The following is a 23,923-nucleotide window of genomic DNA, read 5'->3' as shown; positions in this document are numbered from 1 at the left end:
CAGACTATGAGCATAGAAGAACAGCGGACGGTTGTAGAACTCGTCGAGGGGTTGTAAAAGATACTCCTCGATAACTCAAGGCCTAAGCGAATGACTAGAATCGGCACTCTCGCTAGTCCACCAATCCGTCAGGCACTTACCACCTTTCTAAAAGAAAACCAGGATGTCTTTGCTTGGAGTTATGAAGACATGCCTGGGATTGACCCTTCAATCATGGTGCACAAATTGGATGTGTCGCCCACTTTTTCCCCTATCCGTTAGAAGAAGCAAGTGTTTGCCTAAGAACGAGACCGAGTCATAGTGGAAGAATTCCATAAGTTGCAAGATGTAGACTTCATTAGAGAAGTTTACTACCCCGATTGGCTGGCCAACATGGTGATGGTCAAGAAAGCCAACGGGAAGTGGAGGATGTGTGTAGACTTTACGGACTTGAACAAGGCGTGCCCTAAGGATAGCTATCCTTTCCCGTGGGTTGACGTCCTAGTAGACTCTACAACCCAACACCATTTGCTGAGTTTCATGAATGCTTTTTCTGGCTACAACTAGATAAAATTGGACGAAATTGATCAGGAGAAGACTTCGTTGGTCACCAGCTAAGGCCTCTTCATGGTGTCTCAGAGAGGTATCGAAGTCAACCCAGACAAGATCAGGGCCATAATAGAGATGACACCACCAAGGAACGTGAAAGAAGTACAAAGCCTCAACAGCAAGGTAGTAGCCGCGCTGAATAGGTTCGTATCAAGGGCAACGGACAAGTGTCTACATTTTTTCCGCACACTGAAGAAGTCTTTTGAGTGGATAGTTGAGTGTTAACAAGCATTTGAGGATCTGAAGGCCTAACTCTCTTCCCCACCATTACTAAGTCACTCCAAACTGGGAGAAGAATTATTCCTCTACTTGGCTATATCCCTTGCTGCCGACAGCACTGCCCCAGTCAGGGAAGAAGACAAGGTGCAAAAGCCGGTATACTACACTAGCCGAGCACTTCGAGGCGCAGAGGAAAGGTACCCACCAATGGAAAAGCTCACCTTCTCTTTAGTTACCATAGCCCGTAAGCTTAAGCCCTACTTCCAAGCCCACACTATAGTCGTCTTGACTAACAAGCGTCTACGGCGAGCAATGAGTAATCCCGAAGCCACTGGACAAATGACACTATGGGCGATAGAATTGAGTGAGTTTGACGTACAATATCGTCCTTGTACTGCTATAAAGGGACAAGCGGTCGCCTACTTTATTGCAGAGGTCACCAATATGGAAGGCCAGGGTGCAGAAGAGCATCCTCAGTAGATCATCCATACGGACGGGTCGTTTAACAGGCAAGCTAGTGGAGCCGGTGTAGTGCTCTATTCCCTAGAAGGGGACGAGATCGAATGCATGGTTCGTCTCGACTTCCCTACAACAAACAATGAAGTAGAGTACGAAGTTTTAGTAGCAGAACTAGATCTCGCTAAAGCCGCGGGGGCAACAAGGGTGATTGTGTATTGCGATTCCCAGGTGGTCATCAGTTAGGTGAATGGTGATATCGAATGCAAAGGGGAAAAGATGAAAAAGTATCTGGAGCAGGTGAGGAGACGATTAGACGAGCTGCAGGCCAAGTTCATCCAAGTCCCTAGAGAAGAAAACGAGCAGGTTGATTGCCTTGCTAAAGCCGCCTCAACAGAACACATGCTTATCCCCAGTAAGGTACTTTCTTTTGTTCAGCTCTCACCTTTGACAGATGATGTCGGCGTGCAGGACATAGACTTAATTGGATTACATCGATAGTTTCTTATTTGAAAAACGGTACACTATCTGACGGTAAGGAAGCCACAAGAAAGCTGAAGGTCAAAGCCGCATGGTTCGTTTTGATAAAGGACGTCTTGTACAAGAAAGGTTTCTCTTGCTCGTACCTAAGGTGCTTAAGCCCCAAAGAAGTGGACTATGTTATGAGAGAAGTCTATGAATGGATCTACGAGAACCACTCAGGGTCGCGGTCGTTGGTACACAAACTAATTCGGGCTGGATACTATTGGCCCATCATGCAGAAGGATGCCCAAGATTATGTCAAAGCCTACGACAAATGTCAGAGGTTTGGCCACGTCTTCAGACAGCCAACAGAAGAGCTCACTCCAATGATGGCCCCATGGCCTTTTGCTCAATGGGGGTTGGACATCATAGGCCCATTCCCAATAGCTATAAGACAACTAAAATTCCTAGTAGTCGGCATAGATTACTTCACAAAATGGGTAGAAGCTGAAGCCCTGACCACTATCACAGAGAAGAATGTATGAAACTTCATCTAGAGGAATATCATCTGCAGATACGAGATCCCTAGAGTCTTGGTCTTAGACAACGGGAAACAGTTCAACAATAACTCGTTCAGAGATTTTTGCTCCCAACTGAGAATTAGGAACCACTACTCCTCGGCCGCCCACCCTTAGACCAACGGACAAGTTGAGGTCACGAACTAATCTTTACTCAAAATCATAAAGGCTCGGCTCGAGGGGGTAAAGGGTATGTGGCCAGAATAATTGCCAAGCGTACTATGGGCAAACAGAACAACAGCCAGAACGCCTATAGGAGAGATGCTGTTTCGACTGGCATACGGAAGCGAGGTAGTTATCTCAGCTGAGGTTGGACTCACAAGCTATAGAGTGGGAAACCATGATGAGAGCAGGAACGATGAAGTTATGCGCCTGCAGCTTGACTTGGTGGATGAAATTAGAGCAACGGCTGAACAAAGATTAGTGCGGTACCAGAACCTCATGGCTAAGCACTACAACTCAAGAGTCAGGCACAGAGACTTCCAGGTTGGAGATCTCATATTGAGAAAAGTGATGGGCACTACAGGAGATCCCTCCCAGGAAAAGCCTAGACCTAATTGGGAAGGACCCTAATCGCTTCATGGCAGAGGTAAGACACCTACCACTTGGAGACACTAGACGAACAAAAGTTGCACCACCCGTGGAACACGAAGCACTTGAAGAAACACTACTAGTAGACAATGGCACGAAGAACAACTCCTCATTTCTAGTTTACTTCCTTTTAGTTAATTTTTTCTATCTACAGTACTTTTTAAGCCATAAAGGCAGCTTTTTATTCTTTCAAAGACAATTTTTTTTTTTACTTAAGCACACATTTATCATAATAAGAGGAGTTATTTAGATATGACCTGTGTATATATGTGTCTCTACAAAACTACATTTGTAACCAAGTCCACAAGTGGACGAGTTCATCCCATGGGGATGCATTAAAATTGTCCAGTCCACAAGTGGACAGGTTCATTATTAGGTCCACAAGTGGGCGAGTTCATCCCATGGGCATGCCTTGAAATTACCAAGTCCATAAGTGGACGGGTTCATTATTAAGCCCACAAGTGGATGAGTTCATCCCATGGAGATGCCTTGAAATTACCAAGTCCACAAGTGGACGGGTTCATTATTAGGTCCATAAGTAGACGAGTTCATCCCATGGGGATGCTTTGAAATCACCAAGTTCACAAGTGGACAAGTTCATTATTAGGACCACAAGTGGACAAGTTCATCCTACAGGGATGCCTTGAAATTACCAAGTCTATAAGTGGATGAGATCATCCCATGGGGATGCCTTGAAATTATCAAGTCCACAAATGAACGAGTTCATTATTTAGTCCAAATGGACGAGTTCATTATTAAGTCTATAGGGGGACAAGTACACCAAAGTAGACGGGTTCATCCTAGTTATTTACCAAGTCTTTTAGGGGACAATTACATCCTAACATATATGCACAAAGATGGACGGACATACGCATATATCAAAGTAAAGATCAACACATAGCAAAAAATAATAAAAGTGACGGATGTAAAATGTTAAATAGACGCCATAAATAAAAGGTAATTACAAAAAAAGCCCAAAAACAATGGCATTTACTACTGTTTGGAAATAAGAGTGGATACATTTAAAAAAAAAAAAAAAAAAAAACTAAGGATTAAAGCTAAACGTTCGGGGCATCCTAGGCAGTTGGGTTCTGGGCGTCTTGAGCAGAGGAGTTCGGGACGTCCTAGGCAGCGAAGTTTGGGGCATTATGAGCATGAGGATCATTAGCAGATGGAGCCAAAGGAACGTCGGGCCATTCAACAGCAGGCTGACCAATAACCACACCGTCATCTTTCGGATACCACTCTGACTTAGTGGAGTCGTCGGTCTCCTCACTGACAGTGTCGCCCCGTGCAGGGGTCGTCGACAGTGGGTCATCCATGGTGACTTTGGATAGATCTAGGTTTGGGTAGACAGACCTAACCTGCTTCAGACAGTCCTCAAACCCGTCACCATAATAGACGACACAGGCATCGATAAAAGGCTGGGAAGCCTTGAACTCTACTATCGCGTCTGCCCTAGCCATCTCTACCTGCCCACAAATGGCCATCAACTCCACCTCTAGATTTGTTTTTTCCTCTTGCGCCTTCTCTCAGAGATGGGCTTCCTCCTTTAGCTTCTCATTTAAAGCCGTCACCTCCTTGTTAAGTGTATGGAGGGCCCCCTTGTATTGCTCTTACTCATTGGTCAGGTTCTTATTACGCTTGGGTAAAAGGCTGATCACCCTTTCCTGAGCGACGCTCCTATCTTGAAGCGCCTTCACACGCACCAACGCCTAAAAACAAGACAACCGTCAACAAATGAATGAAAAAAAGTAAAAGGAAGTTAAAAAAAAAAAAAACGTACCCTAGAAAGGTCAAAAAGATCCGATGCTCCCAACTCTTCTGTTGTCTGCTCGGCACAAGGATCCAAGTTTGTGTCCTTGATGATTGACTTAACCATCTCAACAGCGTGTTCCTTATGCGTGAGAAGTCGACGGATGGTTCCCTGAGTGACGGGACTAGTCATCGTCATTAAACTCTTGCTTGCTCCGTGGTTAGGCTTGGGAGGCGACGACTTCATTGGTTTGTCACTTGTAGGGAGGGCCGGTCCTTTTTTGAGTGGACAGTTGTCCTTCCCCTCGCTCTTTCATTTGGAAGACCCTTTGGTGATGCCCTTGGGAGCTGACAAGGAGGTCCCCTCTTTTTCTTTCTGCTTGCAAGCTGCAGCTGACGCCCTTATCAGGGCTTGCTACCTCCATCTCTTCAAAGTTTAAGAGACGGACGTTAAATAAGCAGACGAAAAGAAGCAGATGGAAGAAAAAAATAATAAAAATAAAAATAAAAATAAGAGCTTAAGCCATCGGGAATAAGTGTTTAATTTGCAAGTTGCACGCGTTAACACAAGACCACCGCAGTAGGCGTGCAGCGTGTCAAGGGTGATCAGGTCCCTGCACTTCCACTTGTCGAAAGGGATCTTAAGCATCTGATGGATGAAAGCCTCCTGCTCGTCGATTATGCACGAACGAATGCTAGCTGAAGAAGAAAAAAACAGACGACATTAAACACTTGAACAAATAAATAAAGAAAAAGTGAAAATGTAGACGGTACTAGACTTGAATCCTTGACAATACCCCAAGTATTGTCAAAACCACGGGGCATCATCACCCACTCTTCCCGACGGCATACTTAGTCCGTCCCTTGAACAAAAAAGTATCTATCATTCCAATTTCTATTGGAGTCAAGCATGTTAGACACCAACTTAAGTGTCTTCTTCCTCGCTGCAAAATGATATATCCCCTTAGATGAGGAGATATGTTGGGGTCTGTAGCACCAAAAGAACTCGTCTAGTGTAAGCTAACGATTCCCCCCCACTAAGACGACCCCAAAGGATTTCAGCCCCTATGAATATACTTTAAGCATTTGGGGCGATTTGGTTGATAGACAGACCAAGGAAAATGGCCAATTGATGGTGTAGCGCTGTCAGAGGCAATCTCAATCCTGCTGCGAACATGGCATTATACATGCCGACGTTCGTGGTATTCCCAGAATAACACTTTTCATACTTTCTAGGCAGACGGATTGGGATGTTATTAGGGATTTGGAAACGGTCCCTTAAGTTTTTAAAAATTTTGATCGTCATCGTCGGCTTAAAATTATTAACAGTCCATATCACGGGAAGAATGAAGGGACGGGTATGACCATCCCGTGGGCTTCCTGAACTTCCTTCCACAGAAGCCCCCTTGTCGCTTTCATTCTCATCCTTGTCATCTTCTCCCTCTAACTCCCCCTCGTTCTCTCCTTCACCCTCATTGTACTCATCCTCATCTCCCTCTCTTTCCTTTACTTCCTCTCCGTCATAGTTTTATTCCTCGTCGACAAGAGAATGAGCAGACGGTTCCTTTTCTAACGACTAGGACAAGCCTTCTCGGGCCCATGACCTGACAGGAAGACTTCTTCGTAGCCTGCTCCCTCATGGGCTGATGACTGCTCACTCGTCGCTTCACTATCTCCTGACATCTATTCACCTACAAATGATGGAGGTATTCTAAGAACCTAAGTTGACAGGTCTCTTTATAGAAGTAACGACCAACCAAAAAAAGGAAACAGAAAAGGAATGAGAAAGAGAAGAGGACTTACAAGGTTAATAGACGAGTCTGTAAAGGTGAGGGGATCAGTAAGTAGATGGCAGAAAAAATGACGAGATGACAGTTCTCTCTCTCAAGGTTTGCAAAAGATGAAATAAGGAAAAAAAAAATGAAAAGAAGAGGTGAACTATTTATAGGACAAAAATACACGGGAAACGAAGCGACGCTCTTGTTCAGAAATGAGGCCAACTAGCTTGTGCCATGTGTCCTAGCATTTAATGATAGTAGCTCAAGAAATCATTAATGAGCACCCCTTTTCCTGAATAAATAAAAATAACAGAAAAGCTATAGATTAAACTCCATAACCCGTCAGTTAAAGCCAACGGAGCCATGGGGTAAGGGGAAGCTGATAAGGGTAATTCTAAGTCAATTTAAACTCGTTCACATACGATGAAGTTGATGGTCCCAATAAACCCGTCAGTCTTTCCTTACGCATTCAATGAATTCGAGAAAGACAAACTCCACCTCTACACCTGACGACATCTATGTGAGACGACCAGAACACCTATGTAGGATAGGAAGCTGACAAAAGGAAGCTGACGGGGAGAGAGAAATGTGTGACGAGTCCAGCATAGCCTTACTTGGCCTTCACGAATGTGTATATAAGGAAACATCTTGCACCCCACGGGTAACCCTAATCAAGAGGATTCTTACAAGGAAAGGTTTCCACAAAATACGTGTATTAATGAGGATCTTCCCTACAAGGAAAAACCCTCTCCGCCAAGGAATGGATGTCAACTCTACGCTACTATAAAAACTCCAAAACCCTCACAAATCAAGGTACGCATGATTTATCTCAGCTCTGACATTCTAGAGTTGTGAAAATTCTCTAACTTAACCTTCGGAGGGTATTTGGCCGGTACCACACTGGTACTCTCTGCAAGGTCTTTGTTGTTTCTGTTTCGCAGGTTTTGTCTAGAGCATGTGAGGACCGTGTGGCTCATTGAAAATTTTTGGCATCATCATTTGTGTTATTTCTTATGGAACCTATATATGGAAAAAGACAAAATAGTGTTATTTGTTCTCTGAGTATGGAATGTTTGAGGTCAAAATGGCAAGTACTGTAAATTGCAATACTATATAGGATTTATTTTTGGGAGGCCAAAGGGGGCAACTGCCCCCCTTTGACCCACCCTGCCTCCGCCCCTGAGTACCCTCCCCTGAAAAAATTCCTCATTTCCAATCAGCCAACCAAAGCTATAAAATCGTTGTTTTACAATTATGATATTCACATTTAGTTTTCGTTAAGAGAAATGATATGTCCACAACATTTTTATAACATTTTTACAACAAATCTTAAATGGTAGGTTGTTACTGGTTGTTATTATTGGGTTAAAAAAGTAATCTCAATACTAAATTCAATTTTGAACCAATAACAACTAACCACCTTTGATTTGTTGTGAAAATATTGTAAAAATGTTGTAGATATAGCACTTCTCTTTGGTTAATAAGTGTAAAAATAAAAATAAAAAAACATAAACAATATGGTTATGAAGTGAAAATCCTAACTGGAAAAACACTAGAGCACTAGCATATTACAAAACTGTGCATTGATTACCCCAGCAGCTAACACTAATTTTTCTTAGCAAGGAAAATCACCACTCATAAATTTCCTTTATTGAACAGATTCAATAATGTTATCGTACAAAGTAATTGCTATGAAAAATTATGATAAAAATATAGTGATACATTATACATACAATTTGTTCCCTCATACCCTTTCATAGGAATTGACCAACAATGCAATTTTATGCAAAAGTTTAGATGCACTGCTATCACTATCATTTGAAGATTGAGAAGTCCATTCCTGATAATTATTGAGGCTTCCTGTGAAGTCTGTAAAGATTCCATCAACTCCTATCTCGTGAATCCAGTAAGCATATTCCTGATATGGATCTTGATGAAAGTTGAAGTATAAGAACTTATTCTCATTACGGAAAGTGTATGGGTGAACCTGCATTTAAATCAACATGACAAATTGCCATTCAGCTCAAGACATCCGTAATAAATTATTAATTATGCAATTAAAGAAAGTCAAGAATTTCCAGCCAAACAAATCTGAAAGAAGAAAATGAAATCAATTAACACATTTGGACAGTGATCTGATCCATACAAGTAAAGCTATGCAATATGAGTATGCCGTGTTTCTGAAGAAAATAATTAAGAGAATTTGATATGAAATGCTTCTTGTTAATTTGCTAATGTCACAAAATATCACTGGCTTTTTGGAAAAAATTATAAATTAAGCTATCCAGCCAATTTATGAATCCAAACAGTGCAAATTATAATCGTCAACCTTATTTACCGTCTCAATTTCTTTTCTTTTTTTTTGGAGATAGGTAAATAGAGGAGGAAGGGAGAGGTGAGATTCAAACCACAAACATAGAGCATCACAAAGGATACCATTTATCTTCTCAACTTGTCATTTGAGAAATAAAGTTAATAGTAGTTTTATGTCCATTCCTAAAGTTATGTAAGAACTTCTTTATAAATAGTTTGATGACGCATAATTATTGCAAGATTTATTTCCTTAAAAAGGATTTATATGTACAACCCATATAGCCATTCCTTAGCCCAACTCATACAACTCTCTCAATTTTGTTATTCCCTTTGATTGCGCCCATGACAAAAATTGGATCCCTAGACTCATTCTTCTCTCCCAGTATGATACTTGCACTGTGGTGCTACAAGGCGGTAGAGCCCTTAGCACAGTGATTAGCATGAAACTATCGCAGTGACCACTGAGTGCCACAGATCAGTGCAAAGAAAAGGCATATTCTATTCACCCCCATAAAAACTTTATTCAACATTTGGGCAGTAAGTTAAAATACGGGCTTTGTCTTTTGTGCTACACCATTTGCTCTCATCAAAGATGAGGAAACTTTTAAACAAAAAACAAAGTTGAATAGACATGTACAAAATGACAATGTGACATAGAAGAAAAAGGTAACAATGACAACCCTGAATCATTTATAACTATATTACCACCGTCACCCAGATAAACTTTGGACAGAAGAAGTGTGTACCTGTAGGTTATGGGCGTGTGCTCTGGCAACAAGATCAGTAGGTGTTAGCACATAATTATCTTTTACAGGAACCACTGTATCCTTCCAAGGTCCAATGCCCTCCACATATTGCTTAATGTACTGAAAGTAACTATCCGAAGTAATTTCCCAATACGACTGCATGTCATCAAAGTCATCTTAATCCATTAGAAATCTAGGCATTGAACATTCAAAAAGGCAATAAAAACCATACTGCATAAACCAGTAACTGGTGAGGGTAAACGTGAACAAGAAACACCATGTAAATTTTGGTACTAGAAGACCATAGTTTATGACCAAACAATGAGTTATGCAAACAGTCAAATGTCTTTCAACTATTGGCTCATTACAAAATTATCTATTTTAGGGAGTTAATGGTCAATTTTCAACCAAGTAAATAATTAAGTTATGCTATAGGAGATATATTGTTTCTTGGGTAATGCTTTACTCGATGATGGAGCTTCTATCATGTTGGAAAGGGCACTTTGGTAAGAGAGGTAATTTGGAAAGCGGCACCTTTGTGCTTAATGTGGAGTCTTTGGAGGGAAAGAACAAAACTTGATTAAATTGAAGTTCTTATTTTTGAAGACCCTTTATGACGGGACATCGACCTCCACCCTTTTCTACTATGGACTTTCTAGAGTTCTTGGATCCCTTAAACTTTTGTTAGTCATCTTTGTATTTGTTTTTATATTTTCTGCTAGTTTTTGTTTGGGCTTTTCCTTTGTATACTTCCTGTGTACTAGGATTGTACCCCTTTTTGCAATTTGTTATTGAATTTTTAAACTAATAAGAAAATGGTTTTAATAAACAGTCTTTTTAAGGGGAAAAAAAGTTTAATTAATTAGGAACAGTTGGAGGTTTCAGAAATCAGGGGGTTGGTGGATTCCGTTCAAAACAAGCAGTTTCTTTGGTGATTTGGAAAACATTATCTGCTCCTTTTGTATATGTGATATGAAGCCTCAAAGCATCACAACTGCACTGAGGTTGCATGTTGTTGCCTGTTTCTAACATTGTCATGATCTTCACATTTATGCAGTCTAAAACATTATTAGCTAGATGTGAGACATGTGACATTTATTTGATTTTTAAATGCCACATGTTTTGCATCTAAATAAAAATTGAAGGGAATTGGAGAACACAAACCTGATTAGTGTCTTGAGTTGCCATGGTAACCTCATCAATTAAGAAGATCTTGGGCAAGTCTGTCTGATTTGAAACATATATTAGTGAGGTCGGAGCAAACGACTGGATAAAGGCAGGTTGTGCCAACCACTCTTTTGACAAATATGAACCCTTGTATCCATACTTCTTAAGTGTCTCCACAAACTTATCCTCAAATCTCTTACCACCCGGCCACTTCACCTGTTGAAGGTATCAACTGATATGTTAGGGGAAATAGAATTGCTGTCTAAAATAATGAATTAGCAATAAAAAACCAATTTCTTAACCATGATCATCTGTTATCAAGATGCTCTCGCAAACCACACCTCATGTCTTTCTTACGGAAAACATAGAAATAATAAGGGGTTGTTTGGTTTTTGTGTTTTCATCACCCATAACTCAAAATATGTGGGTCCCACGGCTGAGAAGTCTGTATGGCATTGTTTCCATCAGTCAATTTTTTGATTTTTGAGTGATGAGTTATGGAAACTGAAAACACATTTTAGGTGTTTTCAGTTTCCAAAACTCAGTTTTCAATGGCATTTTCGTAATTAAACCCACAACTTTTGAAATTTCAGCCGCAATGTTTGACTTTTTAGGTTTTTTTTTTTTGAAACAACGCAACCAGCCGCATATCTTGACTTTTTAGTTTTTTTTTTTTTTTGGAAACAAAGTCACTGAGTGATGAGTGCCAAATGGGTAGGGTTGGGGAAATTGGGGTATTTTAAGTGATGAGTGACAAAAATTGAGTGAGAAGTGATAACAAAAAAAAAAAAAAAAACCAAACAGCCCCTAAGTGTTGTGCTTGTTTTCCATTAGCAGATAATACTAGCCTCATCGTTTAAAGTTTCCAACAATTTTACAGTTGCTGCTCTCTTAAGTTAAAGTCATACGCATTGTCTAAATCAGTGGGGAATGTTTTTGTGTTTATCCTAAGTTATTCTAGTGCAACCACGCAACTGCCCCCAAGGTGTATCAGCATTCAGTATGAAACCTAAAGGGTGGCCTGTAATCTTGGACCAATATTTTAAGAAAGAAAGAAAAACAAAGTCACTCTATTCAGGCTTAACCATTTTCTTTCAGTCTTTTTTTTTTTTTTTTTTTTTTTTTTTTGTGGGGGGTGGGGGGGGGGGGGGTGTTGGTCTGAGTCATGGATCTAATGTCAGTAAGTTCTAAAGCAACCAATAATTTCCTGCACAAACATTCTTTGTTGCAGATTTTAGTGAGAAATCACTCACATGCTCATTGATAAAGACTGGATTTTTAATCTCTGGGTATATTCCAACAACTCTGGGTGCATCCAATGCAATTAAAATGTACTCCTCAAAGGTAATAATAGTAAACTTTCCTGATGAATACACCACAAAGAGAATATAGTTAAGTATATTAATATCTAACCAGACCAAAAGATAAAATTTTTCCTTTACAACAAAAAATAAGTACAGAAATTAAAAACTAGAAATTCCTAACATGTATAGCATATTGTATACAAGTTCTATATAATGATCTAGACCAGTATGGCCAAGGTACTAGATATTCACTTAAATCTTAAACAACGAATTTGTCTTTGTGGAGGCCATGAACACAAAGATTTTAGTTTCACCATGGCAGGCAGAGAAAAACAAAAAAATTGAAAATAAGAGAAGGGACAAGTGATCAATAGTGAGTGCAATAAATCAAGTTTCATTGAATGAGCAAGTGGACTCAATTTAACACTAAATGACTCAAAACTATGTTTTGATGGGGAATTCATCTGCTTCAATACATTTGTGATAGTTAATACGCCAAACTCCCAGATAACTGAATTATTTACTAGTGCAGATTAATTTTTTATTGCTAAAGAAGCAACCCAAATGGGAAACTTTCAATGCATTAATATACTGAACACAAAAACATAATCACAGTAAATCGGGGTGCCCCTTTTCTGTACATCCTTTTAGGGAAATTCCTTTTTTCTTTTTCTTTTTTCCTTTTAAATAATGATTAACATGTCTTTCCCACTTCCTTGAGACACACAACTTTGGCCTCCTTTTCTCGTATACTGCCAACACAAATCATATACTCCTAGTAGTGCAACATTTGGTTTTGGCGAGGAAAGAAATAGGAAATTAAATCAAATAAAATTTATAACAAATGTTGCTATGAATACACAGTTAAAATAAGTAATGCAAAGAATTTAGATGTAAAATGGTTAGTTAATAGTACTTTGTGCAAAGTAAACAATGTGCATCAACGAGTAGTTGTTCAGGAAAAAAGAAAAAATCCAAAAAATCTATGTTCAAACCTAATCAATTAAAAAAAATGAAACCATATCTACTTTTTCACGGAGATTAGCATAGTGGGGTGAGAGCATAATATGGGATATTAATTCATTTGGGCAATTCACATCTCCAACTTGCCTTTTCAGCTTACTAAGCTCTAGAATTAGCTGTCATTTCAGCTTGACCAAGGCAAAGGCAACCAAGTATTAGGATCCTCTAGAGTTCTTAGGGTAACTCCACCGTAGAGTTCCAAAAATCCTATTAATTATTTTAAAATAGGTGGATGATATTTTACCACTCCATCAACATTTAAACAAGTGCTATCACCATTCTAGTATTTTATTTAAATTATCAATGATGTCACAAAGTCCAATCCACTCATTTTAAAATGGATGGATATGATTTTAGGAATGCATGATTGAGTTACTCTAAGAAATCTACTCTAATCCTGCTAACCATAGCTGAGCAAAAGCCAATAAATTATGGATTTACAGTATGACTCTTACCAGGCACATAATCCAATTATAACTACAGACCGAAAACATAGTAATTACTGGTTGTAGCAATTGTTAACCTCTTCCAAAATTTGCATGATATTTAGCAAATCATGAACAAAAATGACATAGAGCAGTAAATAATCTTCACATAATCAAGTGAAGTAAAAAATGGGAATTTGAATTGATTCAAAATATTTACAACAAACAGGAACTAACCATTATATTGTTGATCTCGAAATGGGTACCTCTGCTTCACCCGCAATGACTTTAGTTCTTTTATGGTGAAATCAACTGCACATAATTCAAATAATTTTCAGTATTTTCACACTTGATCAAATCTTGTAACAGGACAAAATAACAGGAGGAGAAAAATGCAATAAAGACATTAATGATACTTATAAGCACTAACACAGAATGCAAGCTTCAAGTTGGTTGGATACTCATGCATTAAGCTTGAACCTTGTCCCCATCATTACTATATGATCAATATTTGGAAACTATGACAAAACAAAGTTAAAAGCTGAATGACTTCCATACCAGTAAAAAATCCAGTGGTATAGTTTCCTTGGACTTCATAGGTCCTTTTACGATTGGCAAACTCCTTGTGTTGAAGAATATCAGTGGTAACATCAAGTGTTACATCATGGAAGGATATAAGAACGCCATCTTTGGAAGAAAGGATATCGGTTTCAATGAAGTCTGCACCCTCTTCAATAGCTCTCTGCAATAAACAGTAATTTTTATGGTGTACATGTAATTTGAGAGCAGGGAATAGGCTCATCAAGTTAATTGAGGAAAATACTTCCAATGGCCATACTTTCACATCCAGCGGTGGCACCTCATATTAAATTTACATATTTGGAGAAAACATTGAAATTGAGCATGTTTACTACACCAATTCAGCAAAGTATACATTTTTATTTGGGTAAAAATATACATGATATTTACACACACACACACACACAGAAATGACAAACACAGACATGGAGCCAAAACCTCTATTATCAGCCATGCCCCCCAAAAATCTCACATTTTTAGATATATGCTCAACTCTAATTGGTGTGGATTGAAATACTGTGCAACCAACCAATATGAATAAGATCATTAAAAGAAATGTGAAATTGGAATTTTTGAGCTCAGTGATTTTAATCTGCCATTCATCATGAACTACACAATCTCAAGATGAGACATATGAATAAAATGGTTGAAAGAATATACAAATTTCTTTGATGGGCATGGCCACTTACCTGGTATGCAGGAGCAGTTTCTTCAGGAATCTCTCCATTTGAACCTCGATGTGCTATGTTATATGGACGAGAAGTTTGTAGGGGCTTTCTAGTGCCCTCAGCTACTTTACTAGGGAGTGGATAGAAAGGCCGTGCAACACACCCAACAATGAGAAAGAGAAATACCAAAGGGGAAAAGCCTGCCAGGTGGAGAATAGCAAAATTTAAGTATCAAATATGTTACCTCAGAATCAGATAGAAACTATGAAGCAGCTGGCACTAACTGTTTCATATTTCCACACATTAGAAAAAAATAAAGAACATAAACAATTATCAGATTTAAATATCTATATTGTATAAAAAAAAATTGATCTGATAAAGTCACCATCAAATAGCAATACATTATTTCAAAATAGTTAATAAATTCTAGAAATAAGCATTGAGCCACACATAGTCTGCATATGGTCAGCTTTCTATTGTCAGCCAGGATTTGAAATGGGCCATGCCTCAAAATTTCATCAATGAAATAAATGAGGCAGCACTATTACCGCATAAATAGCATATCTTGATGGCAATTTACAGCCTAAAAGGCTAAAACACATACACATACTAGAAATTAATAAAATGATTGTTCATTTACAGCAATAATCTTTAAGGTAGGGATAAATCATCATTCCTACTGAGATCTATGACATTTAGACAAATAATATTGATTTGAAAAAAAAGAAAAAAAAATGCTAAACTCAGGCGTGTCTTAACTCCAAATCCTTGGGTACTCTTAGTTGTGTGCGTGTGTGCCTGTATGTAATCTATAAAAATTCTTTGGTATTCTTTTACATCAGAATTCAGTCTTGAAAAGATATCCTAGAATAATAAAAAAAGGGGCTTGATAATAGAGGTGAGTCTAAAGGTATAATTCTTAACCTTAACCAAGATTTTTGAACGAAAGTCGAAAACAAAAAGAAAGGTGAATCGGTTGGGCATATGAAGCTTTTCTCCCAATCTGCTCTAACTTGGGCCTAATCTAGTCTTAGTAAAGGACATCATCAAGGACCCAAATTACTTGATAGCTGTAACAAACAGAACATTTAAGCATGGAGGACTACTTATAGCAACACAAATGCATATCTATGCCAAAACAATGTGTTGAATTATTTCCCATACATGAGCATCAGAAAACCAGTTGTCCCGTTCAAACTAGCTTTAAAATAGGCATCTAAAATTAGACCCTGGTCATCAAATTTTTATTTTTATTTTTTTCATTTGGATCAGTCATCATTTGCCTATATAGAAAAAGAACTGCAGAAGTCTTCCAACTCAGACCTCATCTCCTAAAGAAGAAAAAGGCACACATTCTCTGCAATCATCTTTTGTGATCATATAACAATCATAGTATGCCATGTTATACTAAACTCTGGGAGTCCATAAATATCATTCCAGAGAAACCCAGAACCAATATCTACCAAGCACAATGAATTTGCACACTTTCATTGGCGCAAAAAAAAAAAAAAAAAAAAAAAATCCAATCATATACAATAACATTTGTCCAAAAATAGTTCAAACAGAAAGTCAAACGTCTATACCAAAGAAGTTATTAAAACCAAACAAGAAGAAGAAAAAAAATGCAACCATTAAACAAGAACAAGAAAACCAATATTAGAACCATATCCAACCACCCAAAAACATCAAAATCACATAAAAGAAGATAAAAATCTGTAAAACCCAGCAATTAATCATACACAAAAATGTTCATATATATGAAACTTACAGGGTGAGAGAGCCATGGCACTGTCCCTGCTTCTCTCTTATCTCTCTCTGTGCTGTGTTGCTTGACTAAAACTTTTTTGTTGTTGTTGTTGTTGTTGTGTTTCTCAGTTCATATGGACTTTGAAAAATAGTTATGGGCTTGTGCCAATGCCTATGTCAAAGAAGGTGGGTGTTCAACCAAAAAAAAAAAAAAAAAACAACGTTGCAATAAGCTTCACGTGTGGCAGAGAGGCTTTATATTATGATGATATGATCTTATCTTAGGTTCTTTGTCTGGGAGAATTAGAATGGACCTACTACTATATATAATCCAAGAATATTCTTTAAATATATTCGCCAATTTTCCCGTTAATTAGTCTAAACCACTATAATAATAGATATTTCATTATCAATAATAAATTAATAATGCATTTTAAATTTTGTTTATTTATTTTTTCGATGGAGAAAACTTTCCCCAACTCATCATGCATTGATCCCCTGTTTGGGTTTGATCATTTTATGTACTAAAATATTCTCACACAAATTCTTAAACTCTCTAAAATATTTATATCTTTAGTTAAATAATTTTAAATTTAAAAACACAAACCAGTTGAAATAGTAATTTACTATTTTTTTAAACATTTCTAAGTTTTAGACTTTTTTTCTTTTTCATTTACAAATAACTAATTAGAAAGAAAAAAATCACATAAAAAAAGATTTGAGAATTAGTATACTATCTCAATCTCATTTTTAAACATTATGACACTAAACCCAAAATAAATAAAAAAGAGTTTTTTTATTTGTTTTTTTTATTTTAGAATGAAATAAAAAAGAGCTTCACCAAACAAGCAAGCACATGTAATGAGGCAAGTAATAAAATAAGTGGAAGGTCTTCAATGAGTTTTCTCTAAATTGGTTTAGAAAAACATTTATTTTAAATTTATTATATTTATGTGTAATTCGTTTTAAGTAAATATTAAATACATTATATATTAGATAACTTTCTACAATTTGACAACATAATAATGAATAATATTCTTTAAATATATTTGCCTTTTTCTTGTTAATTAGTCTAGACCACTATAATAATAATTATTCAATTATCAATAACAAATTAATAATACATTTCAAATATATATTTTTTCATTGGGGAAAATTTTCTCCAACTCATCAATAAAATCATTAAGGTGTAGTTTTAGTCACATTATTTAAAATTATTTTCAAGTTCTCAACTATTACGGAAGTGAATTTTTTTTTTTTTTTTTTTTTTTTTTTTTTTTGCTTTTTATAATTTGATAATTGGGGTACAAAAATTTATATCCTAAATGTCTAGCTTAGATATAAGTTGACTTATAAGATTTTTAACATATTTTTTTTGTTATTCTTTCTATGATGGAGATAGCCGCACATAATAACAAACCAAGCCATATTATTATAATTTTGAGATAAGAACAGGTTTCATTCTATTGTTGTAAGATGATAATTCAAAACTTTTGTATGGTCTCCGTTTCTTGTATGGATAAGGCTTGTGGTTTAAAATATTGACAGCCACTCTCTTTATTTATAAAATCTTGCTTTGATTTTTGAAGAAATTGTCTTCATGCTATTCCATTGTTCTTGTTGATCGATCGCCATTCACCACCTGTTATTGTCAAGCTACATGAAAGAAATGTGAATGTTTTAGTAAAGTCGGGACTAGATAAATGTGGGGACTCGAATCTCTGTAAAAGAGGCAGCGACAAATCAATAGCTAATGAAGCAAGAGCAATACTACAGACACAAATTATTTTACAATATTTTTACAAACTGCTAATATGGCTTTAGTAATTTTCATCACAATCTTTACTACCTGCAAGCAAGTTGATTAAGACCAATTTGGCCATTGAAATATCTTGATTTGTTTCGGCTGTGTGAATTTGAAACTCAATCACAATCTACTTTACCCGTAAGTTGATTAAGGCAAGTGTTCAATACAATGATCATATAATTGATATATAAGATACCGTCTCTTTTATATATATATATATATACTAGTCGCTAACCCGTGCGATGCACGGAATATATTTCACTTTACTTCAAATAAAATTTAAAATGAAAAAACATCATAACTTATCAAGATAAACATAAAATATACAATATTCATCGCAAAATGTTATTTGAGAATAAAATTACCATCAAAATGATATAAAGAAAAATTTCATGTCCAACAACTCATCAAGGTGGAATTTGGTTATTACTAAGATCCTATATGTAATTTACCAGAAAGATATCATGTCAATTTTGATCTTCATTCTCTTTTGCATATTAGTTACTACTTTTAACTTCTATGTAAAATTTTGCTTTAACTCAATTGTTATCTTGAGATAAATCTAAAGTAATCTCATCTTTACTACTGGTACTCATCCCATGTCTATCGTCATTGTAACCGTAAAACATAAAATCATACCTATTGAAGAAGAAATTCAAAGTAGTTCATCTAGTATTAAACCAACAACATTCAAGGCAAAATCCTTCATGTGAAGGGGAAAAAAAATCAATCAACCATGAAAACAAAGATTCATAAACTGAAGAAGCTCAAGGTAATTTTAGAACTTGTCAAGATATATAACCACATACCAAAAATTTTAAGAACCAAAAGGGGATTATCATAAGAAATAAATGTGCCTTAGGTTGTATATGAATTTAATTTGTGGAAAATTTATAGCCACATACCAAAAGATTTAAGAACCAAAGGGGGAATATCATAAGAAATAATTGTGCTTCAGAATTTGTAGAGATTTATTGGAAATTCAACGGTGATTTATGAATAGCACACTTGATTATCAAAAGCAAGTTCCTAACTTCAAATTAAAGGGTTGCATGTTCTCTAACTCAAATTCCTATATCACAACTGCAAATAATAATTATATAAAACTGATACAAACCATGCACAGACAATCAATAGGCTTCGTTGCTGGTCTTTAGCACTAAGATTTGAATCACATCGTAATGGCTTTCTAGGGCTTCACATATACTTCTTTTGGATCCTCTACAACACTTGTTGCAATGCAAAAGTTAAGAATAAAAAATAAAAACAAAAAGTAGTAGAGATGGAAAACAGAGAAGAGAGAGTACCAAGTTTTTGTTGGGTTTTATGTTTCCAACTGTAATTCTCAATAAAAGCATATAAAAGCGTGAGAGGAGTAGCTAGGTTTTGTGGCCAGACAGTTTCAGTTGGATGAAACTTTATATTTTTAAATCAGTTAAAATTTTTTTTTTAACTTTAAGATTAAGGGAAAAAAAAAAAAGAAAGACTCTTGTCAGGACACCCCCACTATTTAGTTTAAAAAATTAAATTTTTTTTATAAATTAAAATGATGATGTGGAAAATTGTGGGAGTTTCAAAAGTTTCGGTTTTATATATATATAGATTATTCAATTATCAATAACAAATTAATAATACATTTCAAATATATATTTTTTCATTGGGGAAAATTTTCTCCAACTCATCAATAAAATCATTAAGGTGTAGTTTTAGTCACATTATTTATCTAATAATAATAATAATATAATAATATATATATATATATATATATATATATATTTATTTAAATAATATAAGTCGATGATTTTATGAGGGTTCTCTAAATTATTTTAGAAAAAAAATTATTTTAAATTTATTAAATTTATGTGAATTTCATTTTTAAGTAAATATTAAAGATATTATAAATTTTATATTAGATAAATTTTTACAAATTGATAATGTCATTAACAATGAATAATATGATGATGATTGATGGATTTATTTTTTGTGATTAGTGAGACTGGTTATTTAATAAAAATTTTAGTATAAAAAGAGCATCTTTTATTTTAATATTTGTGTATAATTTGATTTGATTTTTTTTTTTTTTTAAAAAGACATAAAAACACAATAATTTTTTTGTTGTTGAGAAACTAAAAAAAAATAAAAAATCATTAAGGGCCCTGTGGGGCCCAATAATTTGTGGCCCTGGCCTATTTTTATATTGGGGCCCAAGGCCCGAGCCGAGGAAGGATATAGCCGAGGACGTATAATAAAAGTCCAAGTAATCTTGAGATATAGTCAAGGATGATTCTGTCCTCGGCATTCTCAAGGTACTCCTGAAAGAAAGGGCAAGAGCGGTATAGAAACAGTTTTGGGAAAAACCTAAAATATCTATGTTGATAGAGAAAGGACCGCTGGACAGTATGACGACCAATGACAAAAGGAAAGCTGCCATTACTGCCATTGAATACTCTGCACCTGACAGAACCATGCTCTTCAGCTTTTACAACTACCCCCAACCACTTTGGGGTATGGGCTGATGAAACAAGTATCAGTCCTGGAAAGTCGAACCTACACATAGACGTTAGATAAGGGATACAAGCTAATATAAAAGGGGAAGCAAGCAATCCGAGAAGAGAGTTGGAAAAAAAAATGGCCAAGAACCAGAGCCTTCCAGACTGCCTCAAGGAGAAAGACTCTTCGAGCGAACACGATTTAATTCTGTATGAACACCACGACTAACCACCGTCTGGTGACCAAGGTCTAGCTTTTTAAACCCACGCTCTACAAATGATATTGTTTGGGCTTTTTTACGTGCGAACCCAATATCATTTTGGGTCGATATAAATTGAGTCCTTACAGGCCCGTTTAGCACATATACTTAAATAACAATTTTCAGTTTTTTTTTTTTTAAATATGTATGAATAAAAAAGTGTGAAAATATATATAATATTGTTTAAAAATTAAAAAATATATATTTAAGCATACGTACTAAGGGGGCCTAAATTAGCTTGGACTTTGAAAATTTCTATTCTTTAATTAAAACGCGTTTTATATTGCAGACGAAAAAGACCGTTGACGATTGGTAATTGGTGACACGTAGAGTGGTGATTGGATAACAAAAAAGAGGCGTGGAGACTGGGAAAAGGAAACTAAACTAAATAAAATAAATTGATTGGTGATGGTGATAGGATCAAATAATTAATCAAATGTGAGCTGGCGAAGGTGAAGACTAAAAGGGTTCCTTTGGTTGACTTGGAAGTTGGAAGTGTTTTAATATTTGCCATAAATTCTTATATTATTCTTTCTCCAAAAAAAAAAATAATAATTCTTATATTATTATATCCACAAATTCATCTAAGTTTATACTCTAATTAAATAAAGAGAAGAGTTAATAAATGCCTTAAGACTTTTATTTTTGAGAAAGAAATGCCTTAAGACTTAAGAGCATTGATTTAAGAAATATTTTTATAAATTTTTGTAAAGGTTATTGTATGGCCCCTAACATCCAAGTCCATTTGGGCCTTGGGCCATGGATCAATAGTATGGCCCAGGGGTCCAACTTCCGTTCCGCTCGAGATCTCGGCCCGAGCTCACAATAACTACGAGCCTAAGTTGGGTGTTGTTCAAATGCCTAATAACCGGACAGCGGATTCCAGCTCACATATTGCTTGGCAAGACATCCCTGGACAATATGCAAATGTTCGGTTACATCATCCTGTGAGTGTTCGGTAGTGCCTTAGGAAACTTCGTCGCCAAGCACACTTGCTGTAGTAGGAACCATTTCTAAAGCCACTTCCACCTAAACATTCACTTAAAATTAATGACACTGGACCTCTCATTGCACTAGTTTAAAGGTAATGATAATCCATCCACTAATAATTGGCTATAAATAGGAGAAACTAAAGAATGAATGGGGGATGCAATTTTGTGGAGAGAAAAGAGAAAGAAAAAGAGAAGCTTGAGAGGAAAAAATACAAAGAAATAAAGAAAAGTGATTTCATTGAGTCTCTAAACCTAGAACAACCCAAAGTAGGATACCCAAACCTACCATATAAATAAGTTGTGAGCCCAAGTGGGGGTTGGCCCAGTAACCTTGTCTTTGGTGTACACAGTTATTATTTTCTATGTGGATCTACCATTTTAATCTTCTAAGAAAAATAATGGGAATAAAAAAAGATAAAAAAAAAAGTTTTATACAATTATGCCTATGATCTAACAATCTTATATCCCTTTTAATATGTTGATAATAATAATTCAATAGACATAATAGAAACTTGGGTAAAATTATAAAATAACAATTTTTTTTTTCTCTAACGTTTATAATACTTTATACTGTGTCAATTTGGAAGTGAGACGACCAGCGTAATAAGTTGTTAGTAACAACCCTTGGTCAATTTGCCACCTTTTTTGCACAATAACTCAAATCTCTAGTTGCTTTGGTGTCTATCTGCAAGTTGAGATCCTACTAAAGATCATTGAGTCCATGATTTAGCTTGAAAAAGTGGTAAGAAACAATTTTTTTTTTTTTTTTTTTTTGAGTTTTACTAATGTATGTCCTAAAATGGAAAAACGAAAAAATAATTAACTGCTTTAACAGTTTTTTCAATTTTCAATAAAAACTTTCCTAAAATGAATGGATTTTTTTTTTTTTTTTTCGACTTGAAACATTCAAAACCCACCAAAATAGCCGAAATTTGCTAGTACTCTAGTATTTGGAGCGGCACGAAACAACCACATTTTTGTACCAATCCAAGTACAGGAACACTAAAATACTGGTCATGTTGGTTTGTCTAATACACCCTCCCTTGAAAAAATTCCTCATTTCCAATCAGCCAACCAAAGCTATAAAATCATTGTTTTAGACCCCAATTGTTAGTTTTTAACCAATTTTTTGTCATGCTGATTAATTAACCAATTATGATATTCACATTTAGTTTTGGTTAATAAGTGTTAAAAAAATAAAAAATAAAAATAAACAATATGGTTATGAAGTGAAAATCCTAACTGAAAAAACACTTTTGAGAGTTTACCGCCTACTCTCAAGGTAACAAACCCACTAGTAGAATTTATTTATTTTTTAAATTATTAATCCTGATTCTAATGCTACTTTTAGTAGATATTTAACGTGACCACATGCAGCTCCATCTTTGTTGGACTCTTCTATTATGAATTTCATTCACACGAACAACTCGTACATGACTTCAAGGACTGCCTTGAAGCTTCTCTTAGCAGCACATCTATGGTAAATACAACAACTTCAGCTTGATAACCGGTTTCAGATCTTCTTTAGTTTGATGGTGAATGAGGACTCGGTCACAAAACCATAGGCATACAAAAACGTAGTTTTCAAAACTTCTTTTAGTCGTCCCTAATTAGTCCTTTTTATACTCTTGCAAGTAAAGCTCAAAATTCTAAAGTTTGAACAACTTTAATGGGTATGATTGAGAATCAAGATACACAATTCTCGATTAATTGATTAGTGTCAAGACTCAAGATAAGTGTGAACCTTGTTTCAATCATTTGCTAGGTGTCGAGCTACTGAAAATATCCAAGACTCCCCCTGACCAAAGCCACCCGAACCAGGCCACTTTAATATATAATTTAAAACTTTATGTTCACGTTTTGTCAACCTACATAACATGGACCTAACAGTCATGGTAGGGATTAGGCTTTTGCTTTTGAACCATCAAAAAAAAGAAAAAGAGATTAGGCTTTTGAGACATATTTATTTATTTATTT

The 23,923-nt window shown here is 36.0% G+C and overlaps 2 protein-coding genes across 4 annotated transcripts in view; both read right to left on the bottom strand.

The window, feature by feature from the left end:
- LOC126702397 (glycerophosphodiester phosphodiesterase GDPD6-like) overlaps positions 1 to 16,660 on the bottom strand; it is a 32,619-nt gene extending 15,959 nt beyond the window's left edge. Inside the window, exons 1-8 of one of the 3 annotated variants that reach the window (XM_050401085.1) lie at positions 16,421 to 16,645; positions 14,674 to 14,852; positions 13,964 to 14,147; positions 13,643 to 13,717; positions 11,907 to 12,016; positions 10,651 to 10,869; positions 9,487 to 9,642; positions 8,385 to 8,414 (exon numbers count right to left, since the gene is read on the bottom strand). In XM_050401085.1, coding sequence (XP_050257042.1) covers positions 8,385 to 8,414; positions 9,487 to 9,642; positions 10,651 to 10,869; positions 11,907 to 12,016; positions 13,643 to 13,717; positions 13,964 to 14,147; positions 14,674 to 14,852; positions 16,421 to 16,436 — 969 coding nt within the window. In that variant the 5' untranslated portion in view covers positions 16,437 to 16,645. Of the gene's footprint in view, positions 1 to 8,036; positions 8,415 to 9,486; positions 9,643 to 10,650; positions 10,870 to 11,906; positions 12,017 to 13,642; positions 13,718 to 13,963; positions 14,148 to 14,673; positions 14,853 to 16,420 lie in introns of those variants that run through there. The other 2 variants (XM_050401082.1, XM_050401083.1) reach the window with 2 other exon arrangements.
- On the bottom strand, positions 4,499 to 5,047 carry LOC126702398 (uncharacterized). The gene is made up of 2 exons (XM_050401086.1): positions 4,681 to 5,047; positions 4,499 to 4,609 (listed from the first exon to the last, which is right to left on the bottom strand). Exons 1-2 carry the CDS (start codon positions 4,894 to 4,896, stop codon positions 4,511 to 4,513), a joined length of 315 nt encoding a protein of 104 aa, XP_050257043.1. The 5' UTR covers positions 4,897 to 5,047; the 3' UTR covers positions 4,499 to 4,510.
- Positions 16,661 to 23,923: the final 7,263 nt, after the last annotated feature.

Source organism: Quercus robur, chromosome 10 (assembly GCF_932294415.1).
Source record: "Quercus robur chromosome 10, dhQueRobu3.1, whole genome shotgun sequence".
In the NCBI taxonomy this organism is placed as follows: Eukaryota; Viridiplantae; Streptophyta; class Magnoliopsida; order Fagales; family Fagaceae; genus Quercus; species Quercus robur.
This window is presented reverse-complemented; position numbering and strand designations above follow the sequence as displayed.